Consider the following 22,237-nt stretch of genomic DNA (forward strand, 5'->3'; position numbering starts at 1 on the left):
TGCTGATTCTCTTGCTTGATCTGACGACAAAGATGATAAGATGCTGAAGGAGAGGAGGAGCGACGGGGAAGAGGGAGGTGGGAGAGGAGGAGGAAGAGGGAGGGAGAAGAGGAGGAGGAAGAGGGAGGTGGGAGAGGAGGAGGAAGAGGGAGGGAGAAGAGGAGGAGGAAGAGGGAGGTGGGAGAGGAGGAGGAAGGAGGGAGAAGAGGAGGAGAGACCGAGGTGTTGGGAGCAAAGGATGGAAAGGATGGGAGGAAACATTTCACCTTGTTCAGCTGCGCTAGAGATTCCTCTGCTTCAGCCCGGAGCTGCATGCTCGTGTCAGAAAGCGAGAGGAGAAGGGGAAGGAGCAGGGAGGTGGCGCAGAAAGAGGGGTAGAAGGGAGGAGCACGGAGAACGGAGGAGGAGAAGAGAGGAACTTACACTCTTAATCTCTTCCGTCAAGTTCTCCTTGTCTTTCTCTAACTTCTTCATCCTCTCTGTCTGCAGACAAGACTTCAGCTCCCTCTCCTTTCCTCCCCCTCTTTCATACTCCTCGCCTTAACCCCCCCCACCCCCTCCTGATGCTCCTCTTCCTCCCCTTCCCCCTCCTCTCCCTCCGTCACCTGAAGCTCCTGTCCGGTAAGCATGCTCCTGATAGTGTCTGCCTGCTGCTGCTCCTTGAGGTCCAGACGATTCTGTGCGGAAGATCAGCAGAAAGAGGGGAAGCATGATGATGATGATGATGATGATGATGATGATGAGGAGGAGGAGGAGGAGGAGAAGGAGGAGGAGGAGGAGAGGGGGGGCAGGAAGCAAGACCTGCATCTCTTCGATTCTCTTGCAGGAAGCTTCTCGCTCCTGCTCGAGCTTGTCGATCTGCCAACTTCTTTAACTCTCCTGCTCTCCTGCTCCTGCTTCTGCTTCACCTGACTTTGACGGCTCGCAACTTCTTCTTCCAGCCGTTCAATCTGTAATTCCTCATCACCATCTCGTCCTCCTCCCCTTCCTCTCCCCCTCCTCGACGTCGTGGCCTACCTGCGTCTTGCTCGTCTTTGACATCTCCTCCATCACTGCCCAGCTCGAGTCAGAACTTCCCTTCCACTTTCTTCTTCCTCACCTGCGAACTTCGTCTTGAGGTCCTGATATTGCTCGGAGATCGCCATGTACTAAGGGATCACGGTTCATACAGACATTCTCCTCTCCCTCCTCCTGCTCGGCTCCTCCCCCCCTACACGTGCCCCCTTACTTTGCTCTTGTTCTCCGTGTTCGAAACCATCTCCTGCACATCAAAAGATGAGACATCACAAAAATCTTCTCATCTCTTCCCATTCCTCCATACCCATTCCTCCCTCCCGCCCTCCTCTCCTCCCTCCCTTCCCTTCGGACCAATCTGCTTCTCGTCTCCTACCTCCCCTCCCTCACCTGGCCTAGTTGCGCTCGCAGCTCTGAGATGTCCTTGTCGAACGAGTTCTTCCACATGCCGTGAGGATGGCAAGAGGAGGAGGCAACTTCACCTGCTGCTGCTCCATCGACTTGCTGAGCTGCTTGTTCTGCTCCTTCACATCCTCTAGCTCCTGCAAGGGAGAGGTCAAGGGTAGAGGAGGCGGTAACAGAGGAGGAACAAGAGGAAACAGGAGGTAGAGGAGGAGGAGGAGGAGGGATTTGCTGGTGGGGACTGAGGTTAAGAAAAGTTGGTGCAAGAACCTGAACACGCTGCTTCAACTCTGTCTGCATCTGCTGCGATGAAGATTTCTCTACGGAAAATTCCTCTTGAATCCTCTGGAGTTATGGAGACGAGGAGAAACGAGAGTTAGGAGGCCACGCCAATGGAGGAAGAAAGGAGGGGAGGAGGACGAGGAGGGAGAATAGGGAGGACGAAGAGGACGAGGAAGGGGGTGGGGTGGGGGTTTCTTGTCACCTTGATCTCTTCTCTCAGCTGCTCATTGTCAGATGTGCTGATTGCATACTTTTCTTCCAGCTCGCGATATTCCTTCTGCTCCACATGATGAGCAGGCGAACGAGCCCAACCTCAATGATGAGGAAGGAAGAGAAGTAGGAGCCAACCCAGCAGCCTGTCTCTCAGGACAGGAGCAAGTTTGCATAGAGAGCAGCGATCGCTTACTGAGGCATCTCACCTGAAGCTTCTCAATCTGAACCTTGTTAGCGGAGATCTCCTGGAATCCTCAAATAAGCGCAAGGGAAACAGGCAACGAACATGCAAGAGAGACGTTGGAGAGGGAATTGATCTGGTCTTGCAAGCTGCTGCTCGCGCTCTTGGCACTCTCCCTGTTCTCCTCCAAGTGGTCGTGAAGCTCGACAGCCTTGTCGACAATCCTCTCTCTCTGCGTAAGCAGCTCTTGCAGGGCTGTTCGCACCATTTCAGACATGCGCGGAGCTGACGGGCCAAGGGAACAAACCTTCTCTGAGCTTGCCGATCAAGGACTTCTGATCATCGAGATGTTTCTTCTGATCCCGCAGTGTCGATCCCTTGGCAGAGATCTTGGTGTTGAGGATCTCGGAGAAGTTTAAGCTGCTTCTCTTGAGCTCTCTTGCCAGGGGATGCATGTTTTCATCGTCCCTCTGCTCATTCACTGCCTTCTCATACATCTCTGCCAGTTTCTTGTCAAACTGCTCTTGGTTGAGCTCTGCAATGAAAGTAAACCACTCATGATCATGATCGTGATCATCATCTCCATCGTGATCATCATCTCCATCATCATCATTGACACCACCATATCATCCTCGTCGTCGTAATCATCATGCACCCTCTCTTATCTCATCATCCAGAAGTGCTTCTGCGACAACACACCATTCGACTTGCTCTTCAAGATGGCAGCTGCTGTGCGAGGGCGACGCATTCTCGATGACTTCAATGCCTTCAAAACGCGGTGAGCGTGAGGAATTCGGTACAAGATGAGAGTTTTTACATCTTCTGGAACTTGATTCTCTTTATCGTCGGAGCTTTGTTTTGGACGGATGGACATTCGAGAACTGACAACGGGATCGTCAATAATGCGACGGGCAATACATGTCATGACAGAACCTTGTTCCTCGGAGATTATTGAAGAACGCGGCGTTGGCATTTGCGTTCATCGCCAATAGAGCTCACACGATGGCGAAGTAAGTTCTGTAGCATGGAATTCGTCAGAGGCTGGTTCATTTCACTTCTTTTCCTATCAGGTTGTGCGATCAGTATGAAATGCGCATTTCATACTGATCCTCCAAACATGACTTTCCTCCATCGTCTCTGCTCTGGCTCTGCTCTGCTCTCTTATCCTCTCTTCTCCTCCGCTATCACCTGCTCTGCTCTGCTCTGCTCTGCTCTGGCTCTGCCCTGCCCTGCCCTGCCCTGCCCTGCCCTGCCCTGCCCTGCCCTCCCTCTCTCCTCTCTCCTCTCTCCTCTCTCCTCTCTCCTCTCTCCTCTCTCCTCTCTCCTCTCTCCTCTCTCCTCTCTCCTCTCTCCTCACTTCCTATGCTCGTTTCTCTGGCTGCCATGGCGTGCTAACCCACTGTGATTCGAATTTTCCCTTGGGGGAGAAAATCAAATATTGAAATATGTTTATCATAAAGTTTCAAAATTTAAGTGAAACTTTCAACTGGCTCGCAAGGTCTGAACTTGATTCATCGCCCTCATTCATACTAGATTCTTTTTGGCCCAACTGTTGGCCCAAGCGCATCATGCAAGGGCAGGCCTAGGTGTAGATATCAGTGTGGTAGGAGGAGGAGGAGGAGGAGGAGGAGGAGGAGATGGAGATGGACTAACGAGGCCCCTGTGTGTGTGTGTGTGTGTGTGTGTGTGTGTGTGTGTGTGTGTGTGTGTGTGTGTGTGTGTGTGTGTGTGTGTGTGTGTGTGTGTGTGTGTGTGGTGAGGATGGGTGAAGGTAGAGATCGCCATGTTGGAAGCTCACGAAGTTGGGAGCGTGCAGGTGAGGGCGTGAAGTCAGAGAGCCTGCTAGCGCCCTGACAGCCGCTGAGAGACACGGCGATGGAGGATGAAGATGGAGGCAGAGACGGGAAGAAGGACAGGAAGAAGGAGAAGAAGAAGAAAGACAATGAGAACAAGTCAAAGAAGCGCAAGTGCAAGCGGGAGGTGCCTTCAGACGATTCATCGCGAGGCAAGGACAAGAGGAGGAGGAGAAGCGAGGAGGAAGCAAGTGGAGGTGACTTGCCTTCAAGTGTGTCCGATCGCCAACTGAATGCGATCAAAACTTTCGCACAGCTTCCTCCAGGAAACAGCAGAAGCGAGCTCGCAAGTTCTTGGATGCTGTCGGTGGAGGGTACCTGCTACGAGTCGAAAAGATGCTGAGCAAGCGGTGAGCGAGGATGAGAGGCAGGAGTTGCCTGAGACCGCCAGCAGGAAAGAGCTCTTGTCCTCCCTGGATGAGAAGACAGGGCAGACTCCTTTGCAGCTCTCCTGTGAGCACGGTCACTTCCAGATATCTCTCCTCCTCCTCCGGCGGTGCTGCGACGTGAACGGGCAGGACGCGCAGGGGAACACAGCGCTGCATCTTGCTGTGCGGGGGAGGCACTGGGATCTCGTCAGGCTCCTGACCGAGCGAGGAGCGAAGGTCTGCCGGAACCATGACGGGAAGACGGTGAGGAATCGGGGTACAAGCGAGGGGAGTTGACGATGAGACAGCCTGAGGACTGGGGCATGTCAGATGGCCTCTCATCGCTGGACGAGCATCTGAGGAGGTAGAGGAGGAGCGAGAGGAAGGAGAGGAGGAGGAGGAGGAGGAGGAGGAGGAGGAACAAACGAAGGGGGAGGGAGGGAGGGAGGGAGGGAGGGAGGGAGGGAGGGGAGGAAGTGAGTTTGGTGAGCAGGAGGTTCAGTCGATCCTAAAACTCATCTTGCAGGAAACAGGAGAAGGCTGAGGCCCTGAGGTGTCGACGAGATGATCTGGGAGAGATTGAGCAGGTGGAAGACGAACTGACATCGTCTTGATGATGACCGAGTGCCGCAGAAGAACCTAAAAGACATGTGATGCAAGGCTTCAAGAGATGTCGGCTATAGGTGACCGTTGTGATGTTCAGGGAAGCGGAGAGGGCATGGCAGCAGAAGCTGCAGGACGAGTAGGTTGGAAGAGGTGGTTGCCTGCGCGCTGATGAGGTCTGGAAGACTGCACTTCGAGCATCTTGAGGGCTGGGAAGGAGGAGTGGGTCAGGACACGTTCAGATGTGACGAGTGGGAATGGCTGGAGGTCAAAATTGATATCAAAGTGGCGATTTGAGCTGACTGTCAGGGCAGGACGAGGCTTCATCGGATGGAGACTGGTCACTTTGCATGTTTCTCAATCTTTCCATCTTCTCTGCTCTCCAAAGCTTCCTTGACCTGCTCCTTCCATCCAACTATGCTCCTCCTCACCCTTCTGCCCGATCTCTTACGGTCCTGCCTGACTCCCCTGCCTGCCAGGTGGGAGCAGCTTGGCAAGGAAATGCATGCTCGACACGCCAAGTGAGGAATTTCACATCCTGTTCGCTCCCCTCACTCGCTTCTTCGTCAGATATTCTTCCTTCTTCTCTGCCAGCGATCAGGGCCAACAGAAGGCGCACAAGCCTCCGCCCTCGAGCTCAAGCACTCCCTACTCCTCGTCCAACTACCGCGACCGGATGGCCTGGGAGCGAGAGCAGGCGAAGGCTGCGCATTCCCTGAGCCAGGACACAACGATGGAGCGGATGAAGCGAATGTCGCAGCATGCTGAAGACTGGGAGAAGGTAAGCTTCAATTGAGAGCCAGTCCAACCTCACCTGCTGCCCTGCAGTTCCTCCAGCTGGCGAAGACCTGCCAGCAGACCTCCAGGAGGATCCTGCTGAAAGACGTTCCCTTCCCCCACGTCCCTCCCGGTGTCCCTCGCAACCCTCAGCCTATCCTTGTCCTGACCTAATGCTCAAGGAGGAGATATCGCACTAGAAGCCCTCATGCTCCCTCCTCATCAGGAGGGCGGTGAGCTGCTCGCTAAAAAGCTGCTTGTCCTGCTTGCTTACCCGGCTGCTGATCCAGATGCCTCGGTGAGGAAGAAGGCGTCGAGGGAAGCGCTTCTGCGGTTGGTCGGCAGGAAGCGACGATGGAGCACTGAGGTGCGGCAGGTGGCATCCCGACAAGTTCGCGCAGAAGTTTGGAAAGCTAATAGAGCCAGCGGAGCACGACGAGGTGAAAGAGAGGCGACGAGGGGAATGGAAGGAAGGTGGGGGTAGAAAGGAGAGGGAAGGAGGAAGGGGATGAGGAGGATGTAGGAGGAAGGGAGAGCACAGAGGGAGGATGTTGAAGGCGCGCTGATATTTCTTTCAAGATTATCGGGAAAGTTGTTTCTCTTTCGCAGGCTTTGACGCAACTGTTGTGAGGCAAACAATAAGCTGTAGATGTCACAAGCATCTTGAACCATTCTTTACTAGCGATGAAAGATTAAAGTCTGCCATGTGCCTAGTGCGAGCCAGCAATAGGAAGCTTACGGTCGAAGTTGGATCCCCGAGCAGTGTCAAAGAGCGCTGGGTCCACTCCGATGGTTCCTTCGAGCTTCTTGAGATACTCGGCCGACTGTACATACGCGAGCTGGGCCTTGACGTGCTCGATCCTCTCGTTGAGCTTCAGCTCATCGCAGATCTGCTTGCCCTTCCAGTCGTCCTCCTTGCTGTTGGATGGTCCAGCCACGAAGTTCTCGAGATACTGGATGCCCCTCTGCAGTCTCTCGGCTTCACGTTGCTGGAAGCACTTGATCCTCTCCTGGTACCAAGGCGAGGACAAGATGGACTCTCTGGTGAAGAGCTTTCTGAACTCAGGGCTCTCCAGGGTCATTCCTTCGTACTCGCCCTTAGCCATGATGTGCAAAAGCGCCTTGAGAGGGGGCACTGCCATGTCGACACCACCGTCAGCCAAGTACATCTCAGCAACGCGCTTGTTCGTGACAGTGATGGTTCTGATACCATCCGCATAGATTTTCTCATCCTGCAATTCTGGCTTCAACATGTCCTCACTGAAGACAGAGGCTGGATCAGCAAACACACGGCCAAAGAACTGCTGGACAAACGACTTGGTGATACGATAACCCAAGACCGAGGACGGAACCTTCTCACCATTGAGGTTCATGTCAGGGATCTTCTCAAGATACCCATTCTTGATGAGCCAATTAGCGTCACGCTCCTCTTCCCTCATGCGACTCCAAACCTCTGGAACCAAGAGCGAGATGTCATGGTCAACCTGCTTCTGGGGACCAATCACTCCAGCAGAGGAAATGAAAACGTGAGTTTCAGTCAAAGCATATGCCAATAATGCAGCATTGAGGTCATGAATCTGGTTGAGCATGTTGAAGGGGCCCTTGGTCAAAGCTCCCTCAGATCCAGCTCCTGTGGTGGAAGGCGACTTTCCAGTCATGGACGAAGCGAGCTCCATGAACAACTCTGGCAACTCATAGTAGTGGATGGGATTGTGAACGGCGAGCGCTGGAATTGAGCCCTCAGGGGGATTATTTCGACGTCCGCAGAGGACAGAGTTCACAGGAGTATGGACCGCCTCTCCCATCGGAATTCCTCTGGCCAACCTGGTGGCCACGCTGCAGAGGTGGAATGCGCGCTGATCCGTGATCTCCATAGAATCTTGCAAATATCTGGGATTCTTGGTTGGTTTTCCATCCACAATACGAGGATGGGCAGAAGATACAACATACGAGGAAGAGGAATCGAGGAAGGACAGAAGTCTATCCTGCATGGGCTCTGTGAATTTCTCGAATCCAATGGTTTCATCGACAATCTTCTGTACAGCTGCCTTGTCAAGCGGCTCAAAGTTGGAAATGAAGTTTCCAGGCTTGGACATATCTAGCTCCGTGATTTTATCATAACCTCTGTGAATGGCTTCATCTGGCCTCTGAAACAAGCGGAATTCGCAGTTCTGTGAAAACTTGTAGGAGGGCTTCTTCAGCCTGAAGTTCATGCCCTTTAGAGATGAGGAAGGAACGACAACAGATGCGGTGATGTCGTCTTCTGTCTGCAGCTTTTCACATGGAAAGAAGTCCTGCCTCAAAGTAAACGTCTTCCAGGCAACATTCTCGCTATCATCCTCAACGTGCTTCAAAGGAAGTTCCTTATCATGAACAGAACGGAAGCCAACACGGATGACTGCAGAAAGTAGTGGATCGCCTTTGTACTTGACCTCGTGGCCAAGCTCGCCATTGACAGCATCTGCATTGAAATGTACTCGCCAATTGGAACCCCATTCGGCTTTGTAGTTCTGTTTCACAACTTGAAGAAGCTCTCTGAGATACGATGGAATTCCGTTGATGAACTCCAAATGCTCTGCGGTGTAGTGAGGAGAATATGACAAGAGTTTGATGATGGTTCCAAGAGACACACGAGGGTCCAGAAGGGTCTTGATGGCACTTGGAGCAACACCAATGTGATCAAAAGGGTGCAATTTTTCATTGCCAGGCTTCATGATAGCAGAGTAGTCCTTGCTGAAAATCGATTGGAGAGCATCGAAGTCCTCAGACACATGATTTGTGAATACAGGACCATATTTAATCATGTCTTCCAATCTCTTGCTGATCTCTGACTTTCCTCCGCCAGAAACTGTTGCAGGTTTGTGAAGGTTTGCTCCTTCAGCAGTTGTTCCCCTTAGGTGCCATTTTTCGTAGGGTCCTGATTTTCCACCTCTCTTTCCCTTCACAACGTTTTGAGATCCCTTCTTCACCATCTCAACTTTGTATCCGCTCGGAAGAACGTAGGTGGTCCTTGGCTTCAAATTGATAGTCTGCTCCTTTCCATTGGAAGTCCATGTGATGCTTTGCTTGATCATGCTGAAAATAGCATTCTCTGGAATGTAGTAGATATCGGGGTAATCCTTGTCGATGGCATATCCTTCGGGCTGAACTTCGACAGCATCCTTCAACAGCTTGGTTACGTCTTGGAAGGTCCTCTTGGTTGCAGTTTCAATCAAATACTTGTGCGTCTCGCCGAGGTACGCTGCATTGCCCCTGTCCGCAACCTGCGAATTGTAAGCGTTTCAATCTGATTTGTTTTCGACGGATTAAACCTTGCCAAGGCTACCAGCCGCAAATTCTTCTCCGAGATCGAATGAAGGGAATGCAATGCATCCTCCTAAATGATCTGGTCAGTCAAGCATCGAATGAACAAAGATTCCTGACCAGAGTGTTCTTCTTCCAACTGGCCGTACAAATTCGCAGCGTATCCTAACTGTGTCTTGACTTCTTTCTTGCAGTAACCGAAGTAGTTGTCGGCAATCAGCGTAACGACAACTCCTCGTGCATCACGAGCAGTCAACTTGAAAGCATTTCCTCCTATGGGATCAAAGCTCACGAAACATACATGAAAAGTAAGTTTTCATACCATTGTAGAGATCATCCTCTTTCTCCCAGAACATACCATCCTGAATTTGTCGCGGTGTAGCCTGTACGAGGTACCACAAAATTAAGAAAAAAGAATTTGAATCTTCGAAGCCAACCTGTGATTTATGCGGGAGATGAACATCTTTGGCTTTCAACTTTGTGAGATGTGGCACGAGCACAACCAAACCTGTTGTGCCAGTCCAGTGCCTAAATTGGAATCAGAATTCTACAAGATAGACCCAGGAACCAAAGATGGGACATACTCAGGATCCAATGCCGCGTCGTTCTCAGCAAGATCAGGGTTGTCTCCATTGCCGAAAATTGACTCCACGAAATCGAGGTTGGCAACCATACTTGCTGGAACAATGAAGCGCACCTAGCTCACTCTCAAACAAGAATTTACAGAAAGCAACCATTTACCTCGTGAGATTTCTCTTCAATGAAGCCTTGTACCTCGGGGCAGGCAAGAGGACGGAGTAGCAATGAGGCAAAGATCTTCGTCTTGTTTGGTTGATTGGCTGTATACGGGACCACCATGAGTTCCTCAGGAGGCCTCAAAGCACTTTCTAGAATGGCCTTGAAAGTTTTCTTTGGTACGGCCTACGGTTGCCATCAGCGTCCTGAAGTCTCACTTTGTAACGGCTCACCTTTTTGTCACCCGAAATAGGGAGTCCACCCTCGACAACATGGAAAACACCTTTGGTCGTTCGCTTGTCGCTCTTGGGATTGTGAACAACTCCTTGTGCAAGTCTGTATGAAGTGATGTACTCGTTCTGGTAGATATCCTCCCCCTTTGGCAATGAGAGAATACGAGTCAAGCCATGGCGATCCAGTTTAAGCTGTCTGACAGGCAGTCTTGGCGAGCCACCTACGTCAGACAGGAAGTCATCCAGCCAGTCTTGAATACGCTGATCGGCTGGGCACAAGGACCTCCCTTGGTTGATGAGTACGTGCTGCTGCTCTTGATACGCTTTCAAAATGGGTTCTACAAGCCTCAGGAACCCTTCTTCCTTAGAGGACGATTCAACGGGAGCAGAGCCACAGGCGGCAAGCTTCAAGTTCACGTAAGCGGTCATCAACGGATCCTTGGACAAGTCCTACGAGTCGGAGTCAGAAGGGAAGACTTTGTGATTGGAGACTCACATCATCTTGACCAGACTTCATGTCGTTAGACACTCCGATTGAATGCATCTTCTTGCTCTTCATGGACTCTGGATCGGCACGCTGAGCATCAGTCTTCTTGGTTGGCGCATCAGAGTTCGCATCGATGAAGCCTTGCGACATTACTCTCTGTTGAACGAGAGGAATAATCAGGGAAACGAATGTACTCACACCTCTACTAAATCTTCCTCCCTCCCTCCCATACTTTTCTGGCACCACCTTTCTCTCTCCCCTCCTCTCTCTCCTCCTCTCAGGCGAGATCAGAGACGATACATGAACATTCCACCATGCAGAAAGGTGAGAGGATGGCTCACCGCAATGTTGAACGCGCCCTTGCGCTTCTGCGGAGCAGCAGGATGGCCGTAGGCGGCAACACCTTCGGTGATGTCTCCTCCACGCATACGAAGCACATGTGGTTGAGAGAGACGGGAGGGAGTAGTGGATGCAGCAGCATCGAGGGCCATGCCCATCAACGCCACGAGCGCTGCTGCTGCTGCCGGGGAACAACGGAAGGATCCCTGCATTGCGGCGGAAGCGACAAGGCGGAGGCGGACAGTGGTTTTGGGGATGTAGAGATCGACAGGCTCGGGGTGGGGTGGGATTCGAGTCTGGGATTCGAGTCTGGGTAGGGTCGTATCACGGATAAGTTAGAGGTGGGGTACTCAAGGCTCTCCCTGGGAAACAATGGGGTGGTGCCATTATTACCTATCGTATCTGAGATTGAAGAGCAAACGGGGTAGGGGTTATTCATCTTGAGTGGGTGGGGTGTATCTGAATTTCAGGGCGCAGCTGCGAGCACCGGTACAAATAGAGGGATGAATAGGGTGAATCAAGGAAGGGTACACCTCTGTATCCAGTTCAAAGGGGTTGTGGGGTTGTGGGTGTCTCAGGGAGAGATCCAAGACTATAGCTTCTGATATTAGAGCAGTATACGATAATAAAGTGATGTAGACCCTATATCAATTACCCCCTTTTTAGGACAAGTTCCAGGGGGGTGGGGGTCAACAAGTATTATCAAGTCGACCACGATTTAGTGCGACTGGCTGGCTGTAAAGGAAATTGAACTATCAGATGGGGTAGGGTGGGGTAAACTATGATTTATTGAAGGGCATATTTACTCAATCACAATTATTTCCTTTATTCAATTTGAATATTTCAAGGAAAATGTTCAATAAATCGAAATATTATGGCAACGCGTCTGCAATGACGTGGGGTCCATCAGACGGAGGTGGATCTACCAGGGGGTAGGAATTGAGCAGGACGATGTGTGGGGTGGGGTGTGGGTCATTTTTTCTGGAGGCAGGGGTGGGTAGAAGGTATAGTCAGCACCAAGGGTCGCATTGTTGGGGTGCAAGAGGATAAATTACCACATAGGGATTCCTGGATCCGGAAAAGCTCAGAGCGGGAGGGAACAAACAAAGTAAGACGGAGGTAAAACAAAACCATCTGGTCTTATTTTCAAAATCTTATGAGAGAATTTCGCAGAGTTCAGTAGTCCATCTCAAGTACACCATGTATGATACAACCCTCCTGGAAATATGAAACAACACATCATCCCTACCCCCAGATATTCGCAAGACTCTGGCCACCCCTGTTGTGAGAGGATAAAAAAATCACCCACGGCTACAACCCCCTTCTGCAGACCTGGTAGTATTTAAAAAGGTTTTAAGTAATTGGTACATAATCGATGGGAAAATAGTAGTGATTTAAATCACATGAAATAAAATAATCATTTTTAAATTATATAAGTTCATACAATCATGAGTATTATTTATATCATGGGTATTAATTATATAAGAATAACTATATGAATTTTAAACATGTTCACAGATAGGGATACGTATCAGTACTGAGGCGCCAACAAACAGTACTATTGAGATTTCTTTAAGTACAGATATGAAAAGTACGAGCTCCGCCAGTACCAATTTTTATAATTTACTTTTTGTAACTGGAATCCCCTACTACGACCAGTCAGGGATGTCCGCAAGCGCTACAGTCATGGCGGCCATGGCGCGCGCTTGCCTCCTGCTCGTGCTCGGCATGCAGATGGTGCATGCAGGGTCCATGTGGTCCAAGGTAGAGATGGCTCCTCCTGACCCTATCCTCGGGGTGGCTGTGGAATACAACAAGGATCCATCCCCGAAGAAAGTGAACTTGGGGATCGGGGCGTACAGAGACGACAATGGGAAGCCTCTTGTGCTAAAGTGTGTGAGGGAGGCTGAGAGGAAGATTGCGAATGATGAGAGCATGAACAAGGAGTACTTGCCCATTCAGGTGCATTGGAGATCTGATCCTTGCTTGCCTGCTGACATCGGATTTCTCTTGCAACCCTGTTTCTACTGTAGGGGCTCGAGAGTTTCCTGTCTCAGACCTCCAAGATCATCTTTGGCGATGAATCGCCTGCGATCAAGGAACAGAGGGTGGCGGTGGTACAGAGTCTCTCGGGGACAGGTACTCCCTGCGAGCGGGTCGCTGGTCGCCTGATGGATGAATGACAGGCGCATTGCGACTGGCTGCTGAGTTCATCGCTCTGTACTATCCTACAGCGACCGCATACATCAGGCATGGCGCATAGATGGAGCCGATGATGATGTGTGACGGCATGTTGCAGTGACCCTTCGTGGGGAAACCATCACACCATCTTCAAGAAAGCGGGTCTACAGGTGAGTTGCCCTCGACTTCAGTCACAGAGGTTTGACCCGAGGGGTTTCAGACAAAGACGTACAAGTATCTGAGCCCAGACATGAGTCTTGACTTTGATGGGATGAAGTCGGACGTGCAAGCTGCACCCAAGGTTTCAACTTGCGCGCATGATGTTGGTGTCTGCGTGTTGACATGTCGCTCAAGGGCTCGATCTTCATCTTCCACACCATTGCCCACAACCCGACGGGTGTCGATCTTTCGCATGATCAGTGGAAGGAAATTGCCAAGGTGCCGATGACTCCATCTGCCTTTCCATCGCCTGACACTTGAACAATAAGGTTTGCCAGGAGAAGGAACATATCATCATCTTCGACACAGCTTATCAGGTACGTCTGGTTGCACACGTGAACGTCTGACGCCCGATTTCGAGTGATTTTTGCTGAATGCTTCTTGTCTTGTCTCTAGGGCTATGCTACTGGAGATCTCGAGAGCGACGCGTGGGCCGTGAAGTACTTTGCTCATGAGATGAAGATGGAACTCTTCGTGACCCAGTGAGTGCTGACGTTTTCTGCGACCTCCCTCATCCACGTCGCTCGGGTGAGTTCTTGGGCAGATCATACTCTAAGAACTTCGGACTGTACGGAGAGAGAATCGGTGCCCTCAACGTTCTTTGCAACGACGCTGAAACGGCCGTCAAGGTACTACCACACCTTGAGCAGCGAACATGGTGTGGTTTGACTCTTCCTTTGAGGCATGACCTGGTTCAACAGGTCCAGTCACAACTCAAAGGAGTGATTCGACCGATGTATTCCAGTCCGCAGGTCATCTCTATAGCAAACCCTGCCTGCATGACTGATGGCGGTTGCAGCTCCATGGCGCAAGGCTTGTCTCGACCGTTCTCTCGGATAACAAGGTGAAATGGGAGGAGGTTGCAACTAGATCTACTAGAGTGACACAGTCAACAGCTCAAGGACCTATGGAAAGTTGAGCTCAAGCAGATGTCGCAGAGAATCACTGAGATGCGATCTGTAATGATCCTCGCTCCCTCCCTCTTCCTTCTTTCCTCTTCCCTCCCTTGCATCCTTGCTTCCATCCCACCTAGTGCTCTTCCACTCGCTCCCGTCCTCTCTCCTAACATCTCCCCTACATGGTTGCGGGCTACTGACTATCAATAGGCTCTTGTCCGAGAGTTGACGGCATGCCAATGTCCGTTCCCCAACGAGAAGTTCTCGAGCTGGAACCACATCGTCAAACAGGTGGGCAGCAGCTGGACATAACGAGTGGATTGGTTGATACTCAAACATCATGCTTATCTCTCCACTTAGATTGGAATGTTCGCCTACACGGGGCTCAGTGCGCAGCAGTGCGCTGTTCTGACACAAGAGCATCACATCTACTGTACATAACGATCTCTGTTCTTCCACCTCTCATTCTCAACCTCGCAGGTACCAAGAACGGGCGGTTCTCCATGGCAGGAGTCAACCCAGGTCTGTCCTGAGCATTGCACAGTTGTCCAACTTTGCTGCCTCACTGTCATGGAAACGACCTCTACCATTTACTCGCTGTTTTGTTAAAGTTTCTACTGATACATGGATTAGGAAACGTCAAGTACATCGCGGAGAGCATGAAGCATGCCATCGAGTCTTGCAAGTGAAGTAGGCGGTGAAGGCAGCATGGAACCTAAAGACCAGCCCATCTAAATTCTCAACACGATTCACAAACTACAAGATTTCCACACCAGCAGTCCTCCAAAATTAAAGAGAGAATTTACAAAAAAAAAATTCACTTTTCCTTCGGGTTGAAAGAATTTCCTCCCGCCGCAGCTCTAAGATTGATGGAAAAGTTATTCATGTCTTCATTCATTCAGTTGAATTGAGTTGAGTTCATTTCACCGCTGTCCAGCAGACTCCGTTCCTCATGTCTGCGCATGCAATCAATCCACTAAGATTGCCTCCTCTCCGCTGTCTCCCCCGCCCTCCCTCCCTCCCTTCCCTCCGTCACCTCCCCTCCCTTGCTCGCACATCTCATCCTCCAGTACCTGACTTGTGATCGTCTGGGACTTCTCGCCTCCTGTTGCATCCTGTCCGGCAGCTCCGGGGCCGGCAGTGACATCTGCTGGAGGGGCTTTGGAAGCATCCGAGGGCGCGACAGCAAGTTGAGTAGCAGCAGCAGCCCCCGACTGGGGGGCTAGAGACTCGCTCGTCTTCGATGGCAGCGCAGCAGCGGTAGCGGCAGCAGGATCTGCTTCCGGCGCGGAGGCAGGAGGAGGAGGAACTAGCACAGAGGGAGTAGACTTGTCTTGCTGAGCAGCCTCGGACTCCTTGCCCTCTCCCTTGTCAGCCTTCTTTGCTCGCGGTTTCTTGGCCTTGGCCGGCGTCCCACCAGCCTCCCCGTTGGCTGCCGCATCCCCCTCCTTCTTCGCCCTGGACTTGCGGGGTTTCTTCTCCTTGCCCTTGGAGGAGGCGTCTTTCTCTGCAGGCGCAGGCTGAGAGGACGAAGCTCCGGCGGGTTTGCTGTCTTGGAGCATCTGCGCCTTTGAGCAGTCAGTGAAGAGGAGGAGGAGGAGGAGGTGGTGGTGGTGGTTGAGGTGGTGGAGGAGCGAGTTGTTTCGAAAGGAAGAGAGGTAGCGAGGTATAATTGGAGGGATGGGGAGGGGGGGGGTTACGGATGCATAGGGAAGTTCAGCACAGAAAGGAAGGGGGGAGGAGGACCATGGATTGCTGCTGAGGAAACTGTTGCTGCTGATTTGAGTTCTGGATACCAAGAAATCAATCTTCAGACGAAGATGGGAGATTGAGAGGGGAGAAGACGAGAAGGGAGAGGAGAGGAGAGGAGAGGAGAGGAGAGGAGAGGAGAGGAGAGGAGAGGAGAGGAGAGGAGATGAGTACCTGTTGCATCTGCGACAGGTGATACTGCAGCTGTTGCGTCTGTTGCCGCTGCTGTGCCAGCAGCTGCTGCTTCTGCTGCTCATGCTGATGCACGAGCATGACCCGCTGGACAGCCTCGTCAGGGAGAGGAAGTGGACGAGGGAGAGCAAGATAGTGAACAAGAGGAGCGGTCAAGAGCAACAAGGAGAAAGGAGTGGGGACAGGGATGAGAGTGAGAACGACGACGAGGATCACGAGGAGGAGGAGGACAAAGGGGAGAAGGGGAGGGGGAAGGTGGAAGGGGGGGTGCACAGAAAAGACTGACCTGGTGTTGGTATTGTTGCATCGCCAATTGTTGGTTCTGCTGCGGCTGCTGCTGGACAAAGTCCTGGAGACGCTGGAGTTCCAAACTTTGTTGCTGGAAGGAGGAAGTAGAAGAGAGGAATCAGCAAGACAGTGGAGGAAGAGAAGAACAAGATGAGGAGACAGATTCGAAAGGGGGGAAGAAGACAAGGAAAGAGCAGAGGAGAGAGGAGAGGAGAGAGAAGAGGAGAGAGAAGAGGAGAGAGAAGAGGAGAGAGACGGGAGGAGAGAGAAAAGGAGAAAGGAGGGGAGAGGGGAGGAGAGGCGATCGAGCAAGTGATGGAAGCAGAACAATACCTCCAGAAGAATTTGCTGCTGCTCGAAGTGAGCTTGATCCAGCTGTGACATCGCATCCTGAGCCTGAGACAAAAATCATCCACACTGATCCTCTTCCTCCTCCTCCTCCCCAGCCTCCCCAGCCTTCCCAGCCTCCCCCTCCTCCTCACCTGTTGCTGAGGGGCCGACTGTAGTGTCCCCGACTGGGCTATGGAGGTCGGCTGCTGCTGGAAGCTCTGCTGGCCACTCATCGTCTGGCTGGAGGGCAGCTGGAGGTTGGAGCCCAGCGGCTGAGACCCGAGCTGAGGCCCAGCAGAGAAGAGCTGCTGCTGGAAGCTCTGCTGGGAGGGGGTGGGCTGGTTCTGCTGGGAGGGGTTGGGCTGGTTCTGCTGGGGCTGGAACGGGGAAGAGACGACCTGGTTCTGCTGGGGCTGCTGGAGGGAGTTCATGATCGGAGGGTACGACTGCAGCTGGGGGGACTGCTGGAGCTGCTGCTGGGGTTGAGCGGTGGGAGCAGGTGACATCAGCTGAGGCTGCACGCTGGGCTGCGGGGCAGCTGTGAAGGAGGTGGACACAGGCTGCTGCATGGCGAGGCTTGACATCTGCAAGAATACGAGTCAGGAAGAGGAGACTTGAAGGTAGGGAGGCAGGCAGGCAGGCAGGCAGGCAGGCAGGCAGGCAGGCAGGGGGAAAGGCATGGAGCAGGCGATGGGTACCGGAAGCTGGTTGTTGGCGAACGATGATTGCTGTGGATAAGACTGGAGTGGAGAAAGTGAGAGGGAGCAGGAGGAGGGGGGTCGGCATCAGGCATACCATCTGGTTCTGCTGCTGCTGCATCGCCTGCATCTGCTGCTGCAACATCTGAGTCTCTTGGGCTTGCTGGCTCTGGAGCTGTTGCCATGTTAGCACAAGGGGGGGGGAGGAGGGAGGATGCTACCTGCTGCATGTAATGCTGTTGCTGCTGCGGTGTGTAGCCCTGTTGCTGCATGACTGCTTCAGCTGACATGACATCCACCTTGCGAGTTATTCCTCCACCAATACCATCATCATCTCAATCATGGCCAGCGTCATGTCCATCAGCTGCAACATCGGCACTGACCTGGCATGCATGTTGAAGTTGCATCTGCTCCTGCATGTGCTTCTGCTGCATCTGAGAGGAATGGATGAGAACATTGATAAGAGAACGAGGGCTTCTTCATTGATGGATAAGTGGAAGCAAGTAGCAGCAGCCATGGGAAACCACGAGCAAGAGCAGGATAGCAAATAGCAAGGGGGCAGAGAGCGGGGGAGCAGGGAGCAGGGAGCAAGGCAGGATGCAGGAGCAACGGGACATGAACAAGACAAGACAACTAGGGCTCATCTCGTGTTACCTGCTGCGCGTACTGCAACATCATCGCCTGTCGTTCACTCTGAAGGGAATCGAACAATCAGCCAGACAGATCAATGAAGAAGAGAACAGTACGGAGGAAGTGAGGGAGGTGGGAAGGGGGAGGGAGGAGAGGCAGGCAGGCAGGTAGCTCGACTCTCTACGTGACAGCACCTGTGAAGCTCCTTGCAATGCACTTGACATCTGCGATGGAGGAGTCAGACGCGTGGAAGCGGCAGACCATCTCCGACAATACCGAGAGAGAGTTGTTCGACATCTGGTTGCCCGGAAGCTGCGTCGCCATTGAGGTCTGCTGTTGAATCTGCTGCTGCAGCATCTACAGGGGAGGAGTTGGAGGGGAGGGGGAAGGTCAGACTAGCCTTTTCAAGCAAAACAAACATCACAATCATCTGCATGCAGTACTGCTGATGGAGCTGCTGGGAATGATTCTGGTAATCCTGCAATAGCAAGCAACCATGTCAAGGTGGCCCACGAGGTCTCGTGAAGCTTCACTGTACACCTGTGACGAGCACTGCAAAGTTTGCAAGGAGTGGTCCAGCTTGCGCTGCTCCTGTACATCAAGGATGTCAGCAGGAGAGACAAGTTGGCGCAACTTTAAACCTGGAAGAACTGCTGCTGCAGATTCTGAATGGCCAGTTCCGCCTGCTGGTTGATGCTCGCGACCGTCTGGAAGGCAACTTTAGACAGACAGACAGACAGACAGACAGACAGACAGACAGACAGACAGACAGAGATAGAGAGACAGACAGACAGAGGGAGGAGGAGAAGGGAGAGCAAGATGTAGAGCAAGGGACAGAACAGGAAGAGGAGGGAGAGAAGGTGGGGACACATGAGCAAACGATCAGAGGGATCGACAGGGCCAAGGAAATGAAAGGGAGAAACAGGGATAGTGATGGAACGATGAGATAAGGAAAGGATCCCGCAAGCGAGCAGCAGGGAGGAGCTGCAGGGGTGGGACGAGACCTGCTGCTGGGTCTGCATGGATGGCTGCAAGTTGGTCTGCATGGTGGGCATGGGAGTGGACAGCTGCTGCATCGGCGTGGAGAAAGTCGGCTGAGGCGGCAGCGACGTTTGAGGAGTTTGAGGCGGCAGAGCTGCTGGTGGCTGCGATGTCGCGGGCTCTTCCTCCTTCGCCTGACAGCTGGCGTGAGAACGCGAGAGGGACGGAGGGGAGGAGAGGACGGAGAGGAGAGGCGAGCGGAGGAGACAGGGGATAAAGAAACAAGTTTGAGGAAGAGAGGGCAGAGGGGAGGGGTAGGGAGGGGAGGGGAGGGGAGTTCAAGCCGAACGAAGGAGGATGGGAGAAGAATGAAGGGCAAGGTCCGGGGAAGGAGAGAAAACGAGAGAGAGAGAGAGAGAGAGAGAGAGAGAGAGAGAGAGAGAGAGAGAGAGAGAGAGAGAGAGAGAGAGAGAGAGAAGAGCAAAGGGTCAGGTTTCTGTCACCTTCTTTGACTTTGACTTTTTGCTCTTTCCTTCTTTCGATTCATCCGACTTGCTTCCACCTACAGTGAACGACGATGAGGCTGGCAAAGGAGCAAGAACGCCCTCCTCACCCTTGGCAGAAGCACCCTTGCTCTGTTTCTTGGCCTTCTCCTGCTTCTCCTGCTGCCCACTTCAGTGATTGATGCAAAGATTGGGGTCAGGTCCTTACTTTCCCGTCAGAAGCTGCATTCTGTGGCTGCGGGGCTGCTGCGTTCTTTGCATCCACTTGCTGAAAGAGAAAATTTGCTCAGAAAACTCATTAACCACCGATGTCGTGCCTCATCGTCATGTCCATCACTAACATGTTCATCATCCTCTACATTAGAGGCATCTACATCATCAACAACTACACCTAGCAAGCAAACATCCAACATTTACACATCAACCCTGCATCATCCATCGTCGTATCAACTGCCACCTCAATTGTCATCGTCACCATCATCTCCATCATCATCATCATCATTATCATTATCATCTCCACCATCATCATCTCCATCTCCATCTCTATCATCATCATCTCCACCACCACCACCACCAGTCGACGATTATGTCTGTCTATCACATTCTTGCTCTTCTGCAGTTGCATCTCCAGCAGCGCTGTCATCCTCGGGTCTCTTGCATCTTGATTGTTTCCTGGCAGCATCGTCAACATTCCTTTCGCTGCACAGACGCTCCTCCCTCTCACCTGAGTTCACTCCCACCACAGGGTTTCCTCCAGCAGTAGCTGGAGCTTGAGGCAGCGCTACTTGCTGCTGCAGATCAGCCGCCTGCATCATGATCAAACATCTTCATCGTGCCGAAAGCACAAGTGACATGGTTGCTGCTGGATTTCTTTCCCGACTCTTGATCTTCATTGTCATCTGACTCTCAATCATTTCGGCAGAATCGAATCCTGCCAAGGCATCACCTGTTGCCTTAGTTCTCCTCTTCTTGTTGGAAGGTTTCGACGCTTTTTCTTTATCGCCTGCATTATGGGTCATGAGCCATGTCAGGGAGACACATCGAGATGTAAAAGGAACGCTCGTTTAGAACCAACAAGCTCAACAAAAGATTCGGCAAATCAGTGCGAATGGAGGTGGCACAAGGAAAGAGACAAAAGTGGCGAACTATAAACATCAAATGTTTCACCTTTCTCCTCCGTTTGAGTTTTCTTTTTGGATTTCGAACTCTCCGCCGCATCGTTGGAGGCTTTCTTGTTTTTTTCTGCTTTCTCCGCTCCTTCCTTCTTCTTGCTCTGCTTCGCTGGCGGTTTTGAGCCTCGCGAGTTAGGACTTATCTCTTTCCCGGGCTTGCCGGATTTTGATTCCTTCTTCTTGGTGTTGTTTGATACTTTTTTCTCCTCCTCTTCCTCTTCCTCTTCCTCTTCCCCCTCCTCCTCCTCCTCCTCCTCCTCCTCCTCTTCCTCCTCCCCTTCTCCCTCTTCCTCGCTCTCCTCTCCCTCCTCTTCCCCATCCTCCTCGTCCTCGTCCTCTTCTTCCTCTTCTTCCTGTAACACATGACATTCAGAACGATCGAGCGAGCGCATGGTGTCGCCACCTCATCCTCCGGCGCCTTTCTCTTCTTGGAAGAGCTCGAAGACTTCTTGTTCTTCCCATCATCCTTGCTGCCAGGGGACCCCTTACTCTTCCCTGCCCTCTTCGGGGCCTGCTTCTTAGGAGGCGTCAGGTCTTTCTTCGACGACGAGCCTCCTCCCTTGGGGCTCTTGGGAACAGCTTCCTTCTTCCCTCCCCTCGAAGGAGCTCCCTTTGACTTGCCCTTGCTCTGAATGATCGCCTGTGTCTCCATGCTCTCCCGCAGTTTCTCCGATGGTTTGTAAGGCGACTTTGCTTTTCTGCGCGGCAATGGCATGGAATCCTGCGGGCCGCAGGGAACTGTCTTGCTGCAACTGAAATCAAACTGTCTTGCTGCAACTGAAACCAAACTCCCTCGAGTACAGGAGGCTTGAGAGTCAGGAGGGGGTGAAAACCGCTGGGCAGACCTGCATCACTAGTGTCATGTGCTTGCGTCAGGACGAGCGGGCTGGTTCTGCCCGCTGGTCACACGAGCATAGGATCACTCCCCATGCTCAGCCATGAGGCGTCTCTGGGGTGATTTGATGTGCGGTGAGAAGGAGCTCGAGGCGGGTGGGGGCAGTGGGCTTAGCAACTACAGCGCAGAGGAGAAATGACACAGAGCAAGGAAAAGGAGGAGGAGGAGGAGGAGATAATGGTAAGGAGGATGTAAGCAAGGATAGGCTATAGGAAGAACGAGCTCGGACAGGAACGCAGAAACCTCTCGCAGCTATGTCTATCACATAAACTTGGTCTCCCCCAACTCCTTGCTTCTTCAAGTCTATCAGTCGACAGCTCAACGTCAGACCCCATGATGCTCTCCTTACTTCCGCATCTCCTTTGTCTGATTCCTTTCCCTGGTTACTTCACTCCCTCGTCTCAAGCTTCCCCTTTCCCGCCCGTCCTCTCTCCACCCTATTTCTTGCTTTCTTCCATCCCCTGTTCCTCCCTCACGTTCTTTCCACTCCCGACCGTCCATCCCTCCACTCCACTCTACTCTGCATCGCTCCTCTCCTCTCTCCTCTCCCTCTTCCATCCCATTCCCCATCGTTTCTTGTCTGCTAATTCCGCATCCCCCATGAGACATTCGTTTCGCTCGTCGATCGTCCCTCCTTCCCTTCTCCCATTCTCAATTTGATCCCTCCATGGTAAGAGAAGTATCAATTGAGCTCCTAATAGAATCGACCCAGC

At 52.3% G+C, this 22,237-nt stretch overlaps 4 protein-coding genes across 4 annotated transcripts; 2 read left to right on the forward strand and 2 right to left on the reverse strand.

Moving 5' to 3' along the window:
• Positions 1-3,875: 3,875 nt before the first annotated feature.
• On the forward strand, positions 3,876-6,323 carry GUITHDRAFT_132720 (hypothetical protein; the record flags this gene model as incomplete). The annotated part of the gene is made up of 15 exons (XM_005840539.1): positions 3,876-3,908; positions 3,950-4,142; positions 4,202-4,295; positions 4,340-4,577; positions 4,622-4,677; positions 4,840-4,900; positions 5,017-5,069; positions 5,102-5,183; positions 5,231-5,256; positions 5,396-5,437; positions 5,487-5,697; positions 5,745-5,826; positions 5,876-5,926; positions 6,039-6,133; positions 6,273-6,323. The coding sequence occupies 15 exons, from the start codon at positions 3,876-3,878 to the stop codon at positions 6,321-6,323; spliced, it is 1,368 nt and encodes a 455-aa protein (XP_005840596.1).
• Positions 6,324-6,352: 29 nt separating this feature from the next.
• Positions 6,353-10,393, reverse strand: GUITHDRAFT_84236 (hypothetical protein; the record flags this gene model as incomplete). Its single annotated transcript, XM_005840540.1, has 8 exons — positions 6,353-8,020; positions 8,069-8,945; positions 9,104-9,269; positions 9,319-9,379; positions 9,434-9,524; positions 9,581-9,693; positions 9,738-9,917; positions 9,965-10,393. 8 exons carry the CDS (start codon positions 10,391-10,393, stop codon positions 6,404-6,406), a joined length of 3,534 nt encoding a protein of 1,177 aa, XP_005840597.1. The 3' UTR covers positions 6,353-6,403.
• A 2,131-nt stretch (positions 10,394-12,524) lies between these two features.
• Positions 12,525-14,619, forward strand: GUITHDRAFT_64004 (hypothetical protein; the record flags this gene model as incomplete). The annotated part of the gene is made up of 15 exons (XM_005840541.1): positions 12,525-12,752; positions 12,824-12,929; positions 12,977-13,010; positions 13,090-13,141; positions 13,192-13,272; positions 13,326-13,409; positions 13,460-13,507; positions 13,587-13,672; positions 13,735-13,819; positions 13,892-13,942; positions 13,990-14,034; positions 14,087-14,149; positions 14,297-14,377; positions 14,447-14,519; positions 14,567-14,619. 15 exons carry the CDS (start codon positions 12,525-12,527, stop codon positions 14,617-14,619), a joined length of 1,170 nt encoding a protein of 389 aa, XP_005840598.1.
• A 435-nt stretch (positions 14,620-15,054) lies between these two features.
• Positions 15,055-21,281, reverse strand: GUITHDRAFT_100603 (hypothetical protein; the record flags this gene model as incomplete). Its single annotated transcript, XM_005840542.1, has 23 exons — positions 15,055-15,654; positions 16,010-16,114; positions 16,314-16,376; positions 16,649-16,711; positions 16,798-17,229; positions 17,344-17,385; positions 17,441-17,518; positions 17,565-17,609; positions 17,669-17,726; positions 18,158-18,197; positions 18,250-18,451; positions 18,514-18,564; positions 18,615-18,680; positions 18,978-19,148; positions 19,458-19,516; positions 19,568-19,619; positions 19,666-19,725; positions 19,933-20,129; positions 20,182-20,263; positions 20,310-20,356; positions 20,404-20,460; positions 20,625-20,982; positions 21,033-21,281. The coding sequence occupies 23 exons, from the start codon at positions 21,279-21,281 to the stop codon at positions 15,055-15,057; spliced, it is 3,177 nt and encodes a 1,058-aa protein (XP_005840599.1).
• Positions 21,282-22,237: the final 956 nt, after the last annotated feature.

Source organism: Guillardia theta (assembly GCF_000315625.1).
Source record: "Guillardia theta CCMP2712 unplaced genomic scaffold GUITHscaffold_5, whole genome shotgun sequence".
NCBI lineage: Eukaryota > Cryptophyceae > Pyrenomonadales > Geminigeraceae > Guillardia > Guillardia theta.